This window comes from Salarias fasciatus, chromosome 8, assembly GCF_902148845.1.
Source record: "Salarias fasciatus chromosome 8, fSalaFa1.1, whole genome shotgun sequence".
Classification (NCBI taxonomy): Eukaryota; Metazoa; Chordata; class Actinopteri; order Blenniiformes; family Blenniidae; genus Salarias; species Salarias fasciatus.
The window spans coordinates 6,197,259-6,212,584 of record NC_043752.1 but is presented as its reverse complement, the minus strand read 5'-3'; the positions used below and the strand labels follow the sequence as shown (position 1 = coordinate 6,212,584).

General features: G+C 43.7%; 2 protein-coding genes across 5 annotated transcripts in view; one reads left to right on the top strand and one right to left on the bottom strand.

Moving 5' to 3' along the window:
- Nucleotides 1-14,495, bottom strand: part of abcc3 (ATP-binding cassette, sub-family C (CFTR/MRP), member 3) — a 37,323-nt gene extending 22,828 nt beyond the window's left edge. Inside the window, exons 1-2 of one of the 3 annotated variants that reach the window (XM_030097484.1) lie at nt 14,225-14,495; nt 92-268 (exon numbers count right to left, since the gene is read on the bottom strand). In XM_030097484.1, the coding sequence (XP_029953344.1) occupies nt 92-268; nt 14,225-14,260 (213 nt within the window). In that variant the 5' untranslated portion in view covers nt 14,261-14,495. The remainder of the gene's footprint in view (nt 1-91; nt 269-14,224) is intronic. The other 2 variants (XM_030097482.1, XM_030097483.1) reach the window with 2 other exon arrangements.
- LOC115392861 (ras-associating and dilute domain-containing protein-like) overlaps nt 1,505-15,326 on the top strand; it is a 40,988-nt gene continuing 27,166 nt past the window's right edge. The window contains exons 1-3 of one of the 2 annotated variants that reach the window (XM_030097485.1): nt 1,505-1,562; nt 11,480-11,546; nt 14,894-15,261. The gene's annotated coding sequence lies outside the window, so the exon portion shown is untranslated. Of the gene's footprint in view, nt 1,563-11,479; nt 11,547-14,799; nt 15,262-15,326 lie in introns of those variants that run through there. The other variant, XM_030097486.1, reaches the window with a different exon arrangement.

Here is a 15,326-nt window from a genome sequence, read left to right as displayed (position 1 = left end):
CAGCAGCTAGCGGTGTGTAATAAAAATACTTTATGTACAGACAGGCTACCTTAAGCGATCCCCACTGCAGCTTTGATCTGGTTTGCATTACCGTTTTGAACCTGTTTATGTAGGACATCATGATGTAGCCTCTGTTGTTCCTCTTCAGATAGAAGATATAGACGGGGCTGACCGCCCACAGGAAGATGCACGGCAGCCATGACAGCACGGTCAGCTGGAAACACAGTGGGAGGTCAGGCTGATCGCTGTGGAGCGTCTCATTGGACACCTGCAGGGAAAAGACAGGGGAACAAAGAGAAGGGGATTCAGGCTCTGATGTGGACTCCTCCCGACACGTCGTCATAACGTGAGTCTGCCAGCCGCTGAGCTGAATTCACAGAAAATAACACCAACTCAGTCGAAGATTACCAGCCTCACATGCTCGGAGTGAAGTTACGGTGTCCCAACTATTGAGGAATGACCTGAGGACACATCATCAGATTTGATTCTCAAAATATGTGTGCCGGTGTATTTTATATCATCATCTTTAGAGAAAACGGTATGAAACGAGAAAAACACTCGGAGAGCGCAGACCTCTGCCAAACAGCTCAGCCCCCCCACCCCACCCCACCTCAATTTAATCCGGATCACTCCCAAAATCTAATCACTTGTTCCTAGTCCCATTTTGGACGTTTCCTGAAAATTTCAACATAATCCCTCCATAACTTTATGAATTATGCTGCTAACAAACAAGCCCTACTGAAAACACTCCCCCCTTGCCAGAGGTAAAAAGCGTTCGAGCAGTTCACACCAAATCCACAAAAAAAGACGAGTGACCTGGAAACTTTGCAATAATGAACTGCTCTAAAACGGGAGTACATAAATGTAGGTTAGAACAATAAATGAACTGAATTATTGAAAAAAATAAATGACAGAATAATATATATTAATTAGCAAAATAATCGTTAGTTGGAGCCTTATTAGTGTAAACAGGAAAGAAAAAGTGGAGCCACTGCTTTAGATGTGAGACGCAAACAAATGAATCAACATCCTCTTTTCTTTTCTGATTTGATAAAATATTTCATTGATGCTTCCATATTCCAGAAAGCGACTCCTCATTCCTCGAAGATGTCTCCGACCACGGGTTTATCACTGACCTAAAGATTCCAATCAGCTCCAAACGCCTCACCCTTATGAGAGCTCTAGAAAATACTGTGACTTGTCTGAAATGTTCCTGCTAATATCTAATCCTAAAGGTTAAGCCGCTGCAGCACCTGACAGTGTGCCAGCATTAAGTCCATCTTTGTCTTATGGGGGGAATTCGACAACTTTTGCTAGCAAAGAACAATGACCAATCCTTCTGAAGGACATCCGGAGGACAACTGCAGAGTAAACATGAGTCATAGAGAGTCGCACGGCTCCGGTTATCAGGCTCCCCTGGACAAACAGGGGCCGAGGGCCCACCCATGGACGCAAACTAAGATAAACACAGCTGCCAGCCTCGCAGCGCGCAGCACGCCCATCAGCCTGAGCACGTGAGCGTGGAGCGACTGCAGGAGCTGACGAGCAGCCGGTTATTCTCTGTGAGTGTGAGTGTGTTAAAGGCAGCTGGAAAATGTCTGAAGATTCTGACTCAGGCCCTCATTACTCCTCTTGACAGCAAAAATGGAATAAAGTTCGCCTGACTTTTTGTTAGTTCCTTTCAAGTCCAAGCCCTCTCTCTCTCTCTCATTCTCTCTCTCTTTCTCTCTCGAGCTCCACGAATGACTCAGCAGAAGACCGGATAAACATGTGAATGATGCGAATCCTGATGCAACAGCTCGCCAACACTCGTTCTAAAATAACAGTTTGACATGAAGCATCTGTTGCGTTCGCTTTGAGCTGAGCATCTCGGCAGGATTCTCATGAATTTAGAGTATAACAACCAACAACTTGAGGCTGTTTACGTGATGTTTCAAGTAAAGACATAACTTTTGTTGCGTTTTGCATGTCTGTTTTACATGACAACATTGCTCGGAGACACTGAAACTGCAGATTTTAGAAAGCGGTGTCCAAAGTGAAATGCTCGTGAAAACCGGAATTTTCTGAAACACTGACACTTCGTATCCTAGGATTCATTCATAACAATGAATTTAACAGTGCTTTTCTAATAAAGTGGAGATTTACGATTTAACAGACATATTTCATTTCAAACAAACAACCAACACAGAGTTCACCAAAACAACAAAGATGAACAGTTTAAAGGAGCTTCGGTGTGTGAAGCGTACTGTTCTCTGCATGCACACACAGATGGTTTTATTAGATTAAAATAGCCCCCACTAGTGCCCCAACATGAAAACTATATTGTCTTCAGCATTTCTATTTCCAGGTAAACAGACATCGTTTTCAAAACTTTACCATCAAATCATGAAACTTTTCAGAAACGGGAAAGCAAAACGGTGTTTTCATTTGACAGCTTCTGTAAATGGGGCCGAAGAACATTGAAGAAGAATGTTCACATGTTAGCACTGTAATCCATCCATCAGTTAGGTACTAGCAATGAGAATTATTTTGAAATGATAATCATATCATTCATGAAGCTGTTTCCCAATCTGTATCTTTCAAATGTACCGAAAAAATTAAATCAAGCTGACTTTCAGCCTCCCCATTAACTCGCTTTCACCTCTCCAGCGCCATCTCTCTGTTACGAACCCTGACACAGTAAGGTCTTATCGCGCTGCAATGTTTGGCTTTCCTCGAGTAATGCCAGAGAATGTTCTTTGAATTCTCACACACACACCCACACACACACACACACCCCCGTGGCTGACTGATTGTAAAATCAGGTTTTCCCAGGATTGAAATACCTTCGGTGCAGAGAGAGCTTCCGGACAGGACAAGACGTTTTATTGCTTGCAGAATATACACAAGAACACAAAATATTTAGCTTTTTGGTATCTTAAAGCATAAATGGAGCATTCATAGGAGCAAAGACGGCAAAAAGGGGAAAGCTTATTAACACCTGAGCGAGACTTGTTCGCTGGACGGAATATCAGAAGCGGCTGAAATCGATGAAACGGTTTCCATGTGGGAAACTGAGCTTCAACTCGAAGAGCTGCCATGAAAGAATGCACTTGAACAAACACACTCCCTTTCCAAAATACCCAATATTATTTACGAGTGTTTATCAAAGGATCAACCTTAATATTTCTTTTTGGGTACTTGTGGTTCCTTGGAAGATCGACGATCTCAGAGTTCATGCAGGAAGGCCATGGGCATTTCTGCCCTGTATGTAGTTACTGTTAGCATGAAATAACCTACAAGCATGCACTAAATCTTTATACCATTATGTCACAAGTCCCACAATTTCTAATCAGCGCTTAAAGAGAAGCCAAGTCTCGACCCGGTTTGTTGTAGCTGAACACCGGATCAACGTGAAGAAGTGAATGTTGCACTTCTGTCCAACCGGTCAGGGAAATCATCAAGTCTCTTCATGTTGTCGGAAGATAAAGTCAGAGAAAAACAGGAAAAGGGAAGCGGTTTATGGATAAACATTCTGAATACATCTGACGTGGAAAGGGGAGATTTTATCCGATATAATCCAAATCCTATGATACCTGCAAATCCGAGTCCCTCACCATCACAAGATTCAGCAGAACAGAAGCAAACATGACTCGAAGTACAACATCTTACATCTGCCATTGGGAGCCATTTAACTTAATTGTGTTTTAACTGACTCCAATCACAGTTGTCTTGTAAAAGGACCACCAAAACACAATGGAATTTTTCCATTTTTACTCCGAAATGTTGTCATGTAAACTGGGCAAGCAACACAGTAAAAAGTATTCTTTCTTCCAGTATTTCATCCTTAAAATACCCTGCAATAACTTTAGAAATATCAGAAGATCATCGTTAGAATTATTTGTGTTTATTACATATTAAATCCAACAAATCAATAAAGCAAAGTTTGACAGGCAAGAACCAACCCAACAGAAGCTACGATAAGTTCCTAGAGCGAAACCAGTTTTGGCTGATGCTTATCGTGAAAAAGAAAAAGCTCCTTTAAGCACACCGGAGGATGTCTCGGCCTCTCATCCGTTTCACTCGCTTTCAGTGCAGTTATCCGCACACTTAGCCGCCCGAAACCCGAAACTCGGACAAAAGGAGGGATGAATAGGGCGAGGCGCTACACGGCTATAGCCAGCCGATAGCAGAGCCGTAAGATTACTTCACTTAGACAAGTGAAAGCATGGACAGTCTGAGCCCAGGAAATACCACTTGTTGTGGAATTTTTGGTGAATCAGAGCCAAAGATGACGAGTCAAGGTGTTGACGCTGCACAAGGAGGATTTATTGAGGATTGCAGAGGAAGCACACACAAATCAGCTGATTGAGAGCAAGGCTGTTGCTCCGAGGAGAATCCAACCCGACTCTGGCTTGACTTCCGGCCATGCCAGGTCATATAGCTAGATCACACGAGACTAGCAGACGCTGTTTCCAAGTGACTTCAGACAAAACAGAGCGGCCTTCACACTGTGTTCCTGAGAACTTTGAAAACAAAGCATTATTCCACATCACCACTAAAATATATATATAACCACCTTTTTCACATTTACTGGGACTGTTGTGGAGCAACTATGTGGATGTTCTCAAAGCCATGGATGATCTAATAAGGTGTACAAGAAAGGTTAGCAGAGTGCAGACCCCTAGTCCACCTTTTGTAATGTTTTACATTTTTCTCTTAACAAGCTCATTGTGCTTGGACGTTGGGACAACAGCTCAGATTGATGGAAAAGTAAATTGTTGAATCGGTGCGCGGTGGCCAAGCTTCAAAAGTAAACAGCTGCAAACACAATAGGCTCCAATTTTCCTGTGATCATCCATCAAACTGCGACGTGACTAAATTAAAAGCACTGTTTCCTCTAGATTACAGCACCGCTTGCAGATACAACACAAGCAATAAAACATGCGTCTGAGATCAAAGCTTTAGGAATGACTCTGCTTTCTGACTTTAGACCCTCTGACATCAATAAATGTATTGGAAGCCATGAGTGACACATGTTTAGGACAGGATGTGTTTCCTGACGCGTCCAATTAAATTTAAGTGACTGGAGTATTACTGTTGTATAAATCCACACCCTGATGTGGCTGAACTGATATCCCTGAGAGCGTCCACCATCTCCATGTCCAAGCAAATCACTGCCGTGGATCTAGGAAAGCACCCAAAGCATCTGCAGAGAGTCGTGACTCTCGTTGAAGCGCAGCACCGCTCTATAATATCATCGACGGTTATTGGTAAATGGTAAATGGACTACACTTGTATAGCGCTTTTTACCCTGCATGACAGAGCCCAAAGCGCTTCACACTGCAATATCACATCACCCTTTCACACCATACTCGGTGGTGGTAAGCTACGACTGTAGCCACAGCTGCCCTGGGGCAGACTGACGGAAGCGAGGCTGCCAATCTGCGCCATCGGCCCCTCCGACCACCACCAACCATTCACTCTCACAACTTTCATACTAGGCAAGGTGGGTGAAGTGTCTTGCCCAAGGACACAACGCCAGTTTTACGCCTGCGGGAGCGGGGATCGAACCGCCAACCTTCCGGTTATAAGACGACCTGCTCTACCAACTGAGCTACTGTCGCCCCAGTAGAATAAGTAACTGAAACGGCATCAGTAGTGAAGATTCGTTCAGACACCTGCCACCAGCTAAAGAACTTGGTTTGCAGTGATTGATATGAAGTGAGGATGCATTATGTGATGCCATCAGGAGATGATGGGTGGTAATTGACAAAACATATGACCGCATCGTGTGGAATCAGTTGTTGACATTTGTAGTACTCTTGTATCTACAATGTACACACAACTTCTAACGCGACACCACAAAGTATGTCCATACAATCCCTCATCCACATGACATTATTGTTTTTTAAAAACTGAATCCATGATATCTTTTTTTAGTGAGAGGTTCCTGTCTGGCTCGATCTCCTCTGTGCAGCGTAGCGTGGCTTCGGTCCAAAAGACTTTGTGTATTGTCCGGAGAGCGGAGCATCAAGGCACGTGAAGGTGCTACAATTCGACTTGGGTGCGGCGCATCGGCACCTGGTAAACATTAGGGGATAAAATTGCATTCGCCAAACTTCTGGCAGCGTTGCATGGGGGAAAAAAATAGCTGTTACGAGCCTATAGTGGATTATGTCCTCAGAAGAATGCAGCCCCTCCACTGAGGAATGTGAACTGAAAGCATTACATCCATCAGATTAAATTCAAAGTTTTCAGACTTTCCAGTTTCCAGCTCTAAATCCCAACAAACGCTCATCTGGCATCTGTCAAACAGATCGAATACTTCAGGATACCTTCAGTGTAAACATCCAATTTGTTTTGCCATGGTCTCATTGAGTGAAGGACTGTGAATATAATTTTTTGTGTCTCGTTTAACACCTAATGTGATTTATCACCACTGATTACAGTCCTGAAAGCCACACAATGGACTACCAAGGACGATTACTGCTTCGGTGTTTTCATTGGCTCTCTCCTCCCAGTTTTTGCAAGAAAATCTAAACTGGTGAACACGCTAATGAAACAGCACTGCTGGGAAGCGGTGCAGGTGGTGAGGGGGTGACAGCCGCACACTCTAACATATTTAAAAGTTTGAGGAAAGACATTCCAGCCGGCCCTCCATCTGTTCCCTGTTACACTGCGAAGCCGTGTGCTGGTATGAATGAGAGTCTGACGGCAGTAAAGACTGCAGGGAGACAGGAATCGCTGCCGGCGACGTTCACTAACACTCTTATAACATCGGAAACTTCAACAGCGTGATTCGTGCTTTTGTGCTTCGGCTGTATTGAACACTAGAAAATTCCTTTGATGCAGATTAAGGGTCCGATGTCCTAGTCAGGAGAGGATAAAGGGTTATGGCTCGGAGGCGATCTGCTGTTTTTCACTAAGATATGAAACCCCGTTCATTACCAAACGCCACAGTGGAAGAAAGAAGTCACAGACTGGATCATGCAACAGGATGAATTTCCAATGCCCGGGAAGAAAGTCCTTTGTTCTGACGTCATGGATTCATGTTGCACATTTTTAGAAAGATCGTATCTGAGGAGTCGGGAAGGCGAGGACGAGTCACGTTCTCAACTCTCAATTCCTGATTTTATTTGCTGGGTGAGCGCATCACCCTTTTGTTTAAGGAACTAGAGTCCCCATTTACATTTTGTTTCATTTCTTGAGAAGGAATAGTCATAATCTTACCAGTACAGAGAGAACAGGAAGGGGGGCTTGGAAACCCAGTGACACTTGAGGTTGGGAATTAGCTACAGTGTGTCACAAAAGTCAGCACATTCCTCACATTTCCGCAAATATTTAAATTTATGTCTTCATGGGAGCACACTGAAGAAATGACACTTTGATGCAATGCAAATTAGAGAGCAGCCTGTTCAACAGTGTGAATCTACTGTCCCTTAAAAAATAACCCAACACCAAAACTGCTGGCAACAAACGTGAGAAAGAATTGCTGCTCTACATTAAAGGTGCTGTAGGCAGGATTCCGCATCTCTGCCATCTTGCTTAGGGTTACCTAAGCAAGATGGCGATTTGACCCATCTAAGATTTCGATTTGAAAGCCAGCACAGCCAATCCTGTCCTGTTCTCTCTGACATCACGCCCTTACGCAAGTTAAGCCCCTCCCACAAGAATGTGTGACGAACGCCCCTCGACCAATCACGGTTAGAGCCTCAGGGCTCTTCTGATTGGTCAAAGATACCTGGAGCTGTCGAGATTCCTTTTCAGCTCAGAACAGAGACAGATGGAAACGCTGCGCCCTCGTGGTAGTGCAATTATGCTACACTCCTAAAGGATTATCAATGGATACTCTAACATTTAATCCAAAGAAAACACAGAAAAATTAGCATTGAATAGCAAAATCCTGCCTACAGCACCTTTAAGATGATTTAGGCTGGGAGAAAACAGAAAACTGCCAGCAGGCTGAATGTCAGCCGCAGTACGGTGGCCGAGAAGATGAGTACACCTGCTTCGCCTCGCACAGAGATTTGAGTATTAACAGCATTAGAGCGGACGTTAAAGGTGTTAAAAGTCAGCCTGTCGGTGCTCAGACTACTAATAACAGTTTTCGTCAAAAAGATATGTAAAGATGCTGCCAATAATATGATGTCTGTTTAGTAAATTCTAGATAAGTCTAATCAATATCCAAACACAAAATGAATAAAGGATGATTTCTTTTTCAGATGACATTGAGGATCAAGATACGCCAAACAGATAAACACTGTAAGAACTGATCAGCTCACTTAAATCATTACTGCTGTTTGTCTGTGCTACATATCACTCATTCACAGTTTCTAAAGGCCCTGCCCTCATACAGTTTGTGCACAGTCAGTTATCGAGCTCCATATACTGCAAAACTTTCCCACCTTGTCATCCTGACTTCCTCTTTTTTCTAAGTTTCGCTTCAGCTTCCGTCCCTCCTCATGCTTACTTAAGCAACAATGCCTTCAGCACCGTCTATTTTTGAGTCTCACGCCGTGTCTCACACTGTGGCTTCCAAAACATTTGGGGCAAACTTCCTGCTCCTCCCGCCCGGCTGCTCCCTCCCAACACCCCCCCCCCCCCCTCGGCCCTCGACTGGAATCCAAGCTGCTGCTGCTGACAGTTTGGACCGGCGGTGCACAACGCTGCTGATGAACAAGCTGCTGAACGGCACGCCGGCGCACGTGCCGCGCGCCACCGCCACGCTCGTCTTCCATCTATATATCACTACTTCACAATCGCCAAACATGTGGATCTGTCAGATATAGTGAAGATAGCAATTTGGGCTTAGAACGATAAATCTGCAAGTAGTATCTAGAAATGTACAAAAATTTAAATTATTTTTATCCATGTTTTAACCCATTTCTTATACAAACCTACAAGAAATGAGGAGTCCCAGTTTGACAGTTTAATTTTACGAAAACACTTTTACCAGCAATAGTAATCAAAAATTAATCAGTTTTTATTTTTTAACTTTTGTTGTTGTCAAAATCATATTTTGCAGATTCTACGTTATATTTCTCAGTTAAATGTTTGTGTCTCCCAAAAGGATGTTTTTTCTTGCAGAGTTTGTCGTGCTGTGATTATGACTGTGCTTTCAAGTCTCTTTTTCTCGTCTGCGTCTTTTTTCCTTGACTCTGAGAAACCTCTCTGAAAGCGCCTCTCTCCAGCAGGAAGAATTATCATAGCAACCATTCTCAGCAGATGAATGGCAAACCTCTTAAACTGACCTCTGACATTTTATTATTTTGCTTCAAGATATAGTGGTAACGCAATTCAACCACTTGAAATTTCTTCACAATTAATGGAGGCCTTAATTGGTGAACTGCTGCTACCCTCACAAGCAAAAGGAGATTGAGGAACTATAACAAGGTGCGGCTTGTAATCACATACAGTTGTGTCACCATTTTCGGTCATTCTGTGCTCGCTCGCTGTCTATGAGAGCTTCTGCTTTTAACACTGGATAGGCAGAACACTTCTGAAGCAGCACCAAATACATAACTTGTCTTGAAGTGCATGCAAATCAAGACACTTTCAGCATTTCAGCAATCCATTTTTTGTGGTTTGTGCACAAAACAAGCCATACGTAATTGCTCAGAAATGAATTTGATCCTAAATGAAATTTGGCACAGGAAAATGGAAATCCGGTTTTTTTTGGATATTAGTGGCAGGTCTTTCACTGCAAAACAGAAATCTGAAGAAGAGCATTCTAGATCAATCCTCTTTGGGAAACTCCTTTATCTACTTTTATTCATCTTATTTCTCGGATGTGGTGAGCAGCCACACTGCGGTATTCTGGGTGGTAGAGCCACAGCACTGACCTGTCCACTGTGGGATTTGAACCCGCGACTTTCTGAGTGCACTTTGGCAACCTCTACGCCGTCACTGCCCCTAAGGCAGGAGGAACTGTCAGCTGAGAGTTATGAAACAATTACAACACAGTTCAAGCTCACAGAAAAAAAAATTTATTCCCTCATTTCACTTCTGAAGTTATAAAGTACAGAAGTCAAGGAAGTAGATCGGAGGTGAAAAACAGTGAGACAGAAGAAGTAGGTCAGCTGTGATCCAAACTGAAACTATTACAATAAATCCAGATAACAAGAATGCATCCATGCTGTAATCTTTGGAATTTACTGCAATCACTTAGACTATCAAGGCAATATTATCAATTACTCACACAGTCCATGCTGTTAGCTTGTGTAAAATATCCACAAATGTGGTGAATTAGTTAGTAAAATCACTGTTTGCTCTATTTAGGTGTTTGTTCTTTTGAGTGAAAAACACAGAAAGCTTTGGAATGCAAATATTTGAAATTAGCCCCGAGTAAAACTTAACATTTTCATCTTTTCTGTGGAAGCTTTCAGAGCAGATGAAGACTCGAGACTTGCATTCCTGCAGTCCTATCAATGGAAAAAGGATTATGTTGTATGTGCTAACCTCTCTGAGATGGACTACTAAATTCATACTGACCCTTTTGTCTGCACTACACACGTAACATTCTTAAAGAATGATTTACCCAGCAAATGACACTATATAAAGGCTTTATTTCATTCATTCAGACAGCAAACACAGACATGTCTCGACTTCACCCAAACATCAAACATGTCACTTGTCACCTACATCTAAGTCAAAAAGTAAATACAGTATTGACAAGGACACCTTCTATCAATGTAAACCAACTCCAGATAACCAGTTCTAGATAACCTTTGTATGCCTCTGACCGTCCCTCTGCACTGCAGAGAGCTGCAGGACTCTCCGACTTCCTGTTAAGGGTTTGACGTGAGCGCAAACAGCAGCCTGGAAAATGAGCCGTACTTCCCTCTACCATCCAGCCGAAGGAAAATCATTAGGCATGCTGTGATGCTGCAGAAAGGATGATTTTTATCTCCTCTTCACACAAATTAAATCCAATCCATACAGCACGGCCGTGACAGCCTGAGAACAGTCATAAACAAAGCGTCATCTCACTACAAAGCATCAGAAACTCTTTTCTAGGATAAGGCCCTGTCAATGCAACGTTTCAAGTGAAAACGCTTTGTTTTTGGATTTTAGTTTCAGAAACGATTTGTGGGTAGATGGGAACACTTTGAAAAAGATGTCCTTTCACATGGAGAAACAGTGAAAAAGATGCAGTTTCCTACGGCTTCACCAGGAAATGTTTTTATGTCATATCTATGTATGCATGCAGAGAAACTTTCTTTAGTGTTTTGGTCCACTCAGTAAGTTGTTTAAAAGGAATAAAATGTGTCTCTACATGTGGTCCAGATGAAGATGGAGTAAACGTGCTCTTTACTGTAGAAGCTGTTAAAATTCAGGAGTGGGCAGCACACACCACTTTCATATTTATGAATGAATCCTGATGATTTACTATGACCGCAGTGGGCACACTCAGTTCCAGCCTTTCATAAAAAGTCAGTTTTCAGTATTTACAGAGTCGGAACATTTTCAAAAGTTGCACCTTGTCTTTTGTTTTCAGCACTCAACTTCTCCACGTGTCAAAAAGTCAATGGGAGGATGAGCTGGAGGAGGAGATCTCAGCAGAGGTATGAGAATCAATTCGATATCGACTCCACTCCTCATGGATTTGTGCCAGACGTGATCTTATGGACTGTATGATCTGACACTGCGCTCACCTCGTTACAGTTCGACCTGTCAAAATTATAGTAGCCCCAATCCCACCTGTGTTCTGCTGCCGTCAAGCCCCTGCCACCCACACCCACACATGGGCGCAGTTACTATTGCAATGAAAGCCTGTCAATCGATGGGTGTAGACCTGAATACAGGCCTGCGAGTACCATTAGCATTAGCCTGTATCAGCCTTCGTACTCGCTGTATGTTGGGAATTTATCTGTGCTGTTTTCTTGCTTCCTGTCACCAGCATTATTTCTGTCAAGTTTCATGTTGATAGAGCATCTTCCTCCCACCAACTGACTAATTCAGCTGAACTTAATAAGTAAAGTAAAATGTCAATAACTTGCACTGATTTCTATGTGGTAAAATCTGCTCCAGTTAAAATCTTTGTATTAAGAAAAAAAAAAAGAAAAAGAAGAAACTGATTTTCATAATTCCTTGCCTTTATAACCTCTATCCTTTGTTTCTCGCACACTCCAAACCTGGGGAGCACTGATTTACCACAATGACTACTCAACAACATTACACTTCCTCAAACTGGCACGAGAACGAAACTCAAGTATCATTCTGAAAGTGCAAAACGAAAACTGAAACATGGACTGATCTCCTGTCTGACATGTGCTAGGTGGAAGATTAAGCCTGCATTAGTATGTGAAGAGGGAAGAGCATGACCCCAGCCACCTCTGACAGGAAGTCACAGCGTCCACAGGAGCAAACGTGTTCTCGGAGGGAAAGTAGGCGGTGCAAGAAAAAGACGGTTTCCATGATAATATTCCCAGTGGGTAATAATACTGCTGTGCATCCTGGCAAAGCCTGAGCTACCTTCGCACCTCCTGGGCAGGATTATGGACAGGCAGCAACAGCAAATGCTGTGAGGTAGAAGTCAACAGGTGGGCAACAAGAGATTACAGCAACTACACTTTGAAATATGGCTTTAATTTACATACTGTGGAAGAGATGCTCCACTGGCGTGCTGTACAAACATCTGCTTGAAAGAATTGTGTAAAAACAAGCCATCTTTTTGTCATATAGCTTGTGCGAGCAACAGCTGTGGAAAAAGACGACGAATTGAGGTTGGAAATCCAACCTTGAACTGATTTGAGGACTCTGAGTTGATATTTCAACAGAGCTTCAGGAGAGGTGACCTACAAACATAACTAGTGCTTTAATGTTTTTATGGGACTTGAGGTTGTTACGGGCATTTTAATGACTCATTAAAATACTGCGATAGTCTTGCCGATGGTTATGGGGTTACAGTGAATTAAAGAACTGGCACAATAACAGCTCTCCTGGTCAGCTTCACGCGGTTTAGAGCGATCCCCAACATCATAATCGACCGGAACGCTGCAACCTGGTTTTTCCTAGGAAAGCTTGGAAATTCAATCTCTGGAAACAACCAGAACTCACACTGTAAATGTAAGACCCATTTTTTCTCAGGACACGACGACCTACCACACCATGTGAGGTGGATTTCCTACATTTGGATACCCCAGTAGTAACTGATCACACAATGTTGCTTTCCATTGGACGGTAACAACCACTTCAACAGACCGACACAGTAATAACTGTATGTCAATTTCTATTTGGTGTCAGCTGCTGTCACACTTTGTGGTGGAGTTATTCCGCAGTCATAACATTGCTGACACTGAAACAATAATGCGACTATCTGTGAATTTTCTCACGTGAGGTAACCGCACGTGAGAAAATTCACAGATAGTCGCATTATTGTTTCTAACACCTCAAATTTAAAACCACTACTAAAGGACAATGTCATGAATGATCATTGTTTTTCAGAGATTACACCTTTAGGTGCAGTGTAGAAGGATGAACTCCATCACCCTACAGCTGTGATGATCACTGCTATGTTACCAACAAACAAGATTGAGATTATCAATATACAATAAACTCCTACATGGACCACTTTCTTTAATGACCTCTCATGGATAGATATCAATGAGATCATGTGACTTAATTGCACTGACCTACATTTATGCAGTTTTTTAATCTATTAGTATCCCCGAGCACAAACACTCAACTGTCAGATTAAAAGAAGCTTTCCCAACTTTAACCACTTATTAAAATAGAAACCTGCACCTATTATTGCACGGCGTGATGGCAACAACTTGTGACATTTTGTGCAAAAAGTTTCTGTTTTGGGAATCAGCATCTGATTCCATTATTGAGCAGTTATTACATGTTGGGTCATTGTTACATCTAATATTATTATTCTGACGGACTAACTGTGTCTTCAGAGGGATGCTGCGTTCAGGCTCCAGACGAGTTTGGAGGAGTTAAAAAAAAAAAAACAGCGACGTTTTTAGGAACCTCGAGCCGAACCAGTGGTCTCCTCCTCCGGGAGGAGAGGAGCAGCCCGGACCGCCGTCATTAATTGGGAGCTGGTTAGCTCCCGTAAATGCTCTTAGCTCGCCGGGTATTTATAGTTTAACTCCGACCCTGTAGCACCGCACCGCGTCAGGAACCGCACGAACCGGCGCGCGAGGAAGGAGCGGGTTCGAGCCCGCGCCGACAAACGAGAGCGAGCACGAGCCGAGCTCGCGACGCGACGCGGACGTTGAGGCGGTCAACTCACCCAGAACGGGAGCTCCGGTCCGCACAGCCGCTCCATCTCGGTCGACCACACCGGCAGAGAGAGCTCTTTATCCGACCCCCGTCTCCCTCTCACTCCCTCCCTCCTTCCCTCTCTCTCTCTCTCTCTCTCTCTCTCTCTCTCTCTCTCTCTCTCTCTCTCTCTCTCTCTCTCTCTCTCTCCAACAGGTCGAGCTCGTTCTCGCTCCCTCCCGTGCACGCTGTCACGTGCCACACACGGACAGGTACGGTGTTGACCGGGACCCCCCCCGGCTCTTTAGCGCTCCTCCCCCCCGGTCCACCCCCCGCCCACCCGCGGCTCCTCCCGGCGGCGTGGGCAAGTCGAGTCCTCAGGAGGAACCGCGCGCCGCTTCTTCCGCACCGCGAGACACGACGCGGAAAAAGTCATCTGCAAGTCAGAGCGAATAATTTCTAAACAGGCCCCTCCTACACACACGCACACACACACGCACACGCACACACACACACACACACACACACACACACACACACACACACAATGACTCAGCAGCTCGAAACACCAGGCTGGGGTTTGCTGAGTCACGTCAGCAGGGTTCTGAGAAAAAATTAAAGACTAAAGTAACATTAGTAACTCAGCTATAATGATCTTTAAATCTTAAGTTTCTCCTAAAGTGCTTTTCTGCTTCTTCAGCTGTCCCCAAAGTGGAGTTGAGGCGACTGCTGTGCGAGACTCCCCATCCATCCATGAGGATCAATGTGAAGTTCAGTGTCTTGCTCAAGGACACCTCGGCATGTTGACAAAGGGACTCAAACAATCCTTCAGCCACTTCTAAAATGACAGGATGTTCCTGTGACCCGTTGATTTAGTAAATTCTTCGTAGTTGAACCTGGATTCAGATGGTTGTGTTTTGTGGTGAAAATACGACCATTTATCCCTCCATTCATCTTTAACTATCCTGCACAGTTAACATTAATGTGCCTTACTGGCCAGACAGCGCTGTCATGAGAAGGAGGACGGTCTCTGGATATGTGTATATAACCACGTGATCAGGAAGTAAGGTGAGTTTCTGCCATTGCGTTAGTAATTCGGGGCTTTCTGTATTGCAGAAGCACGATTGTTTCTG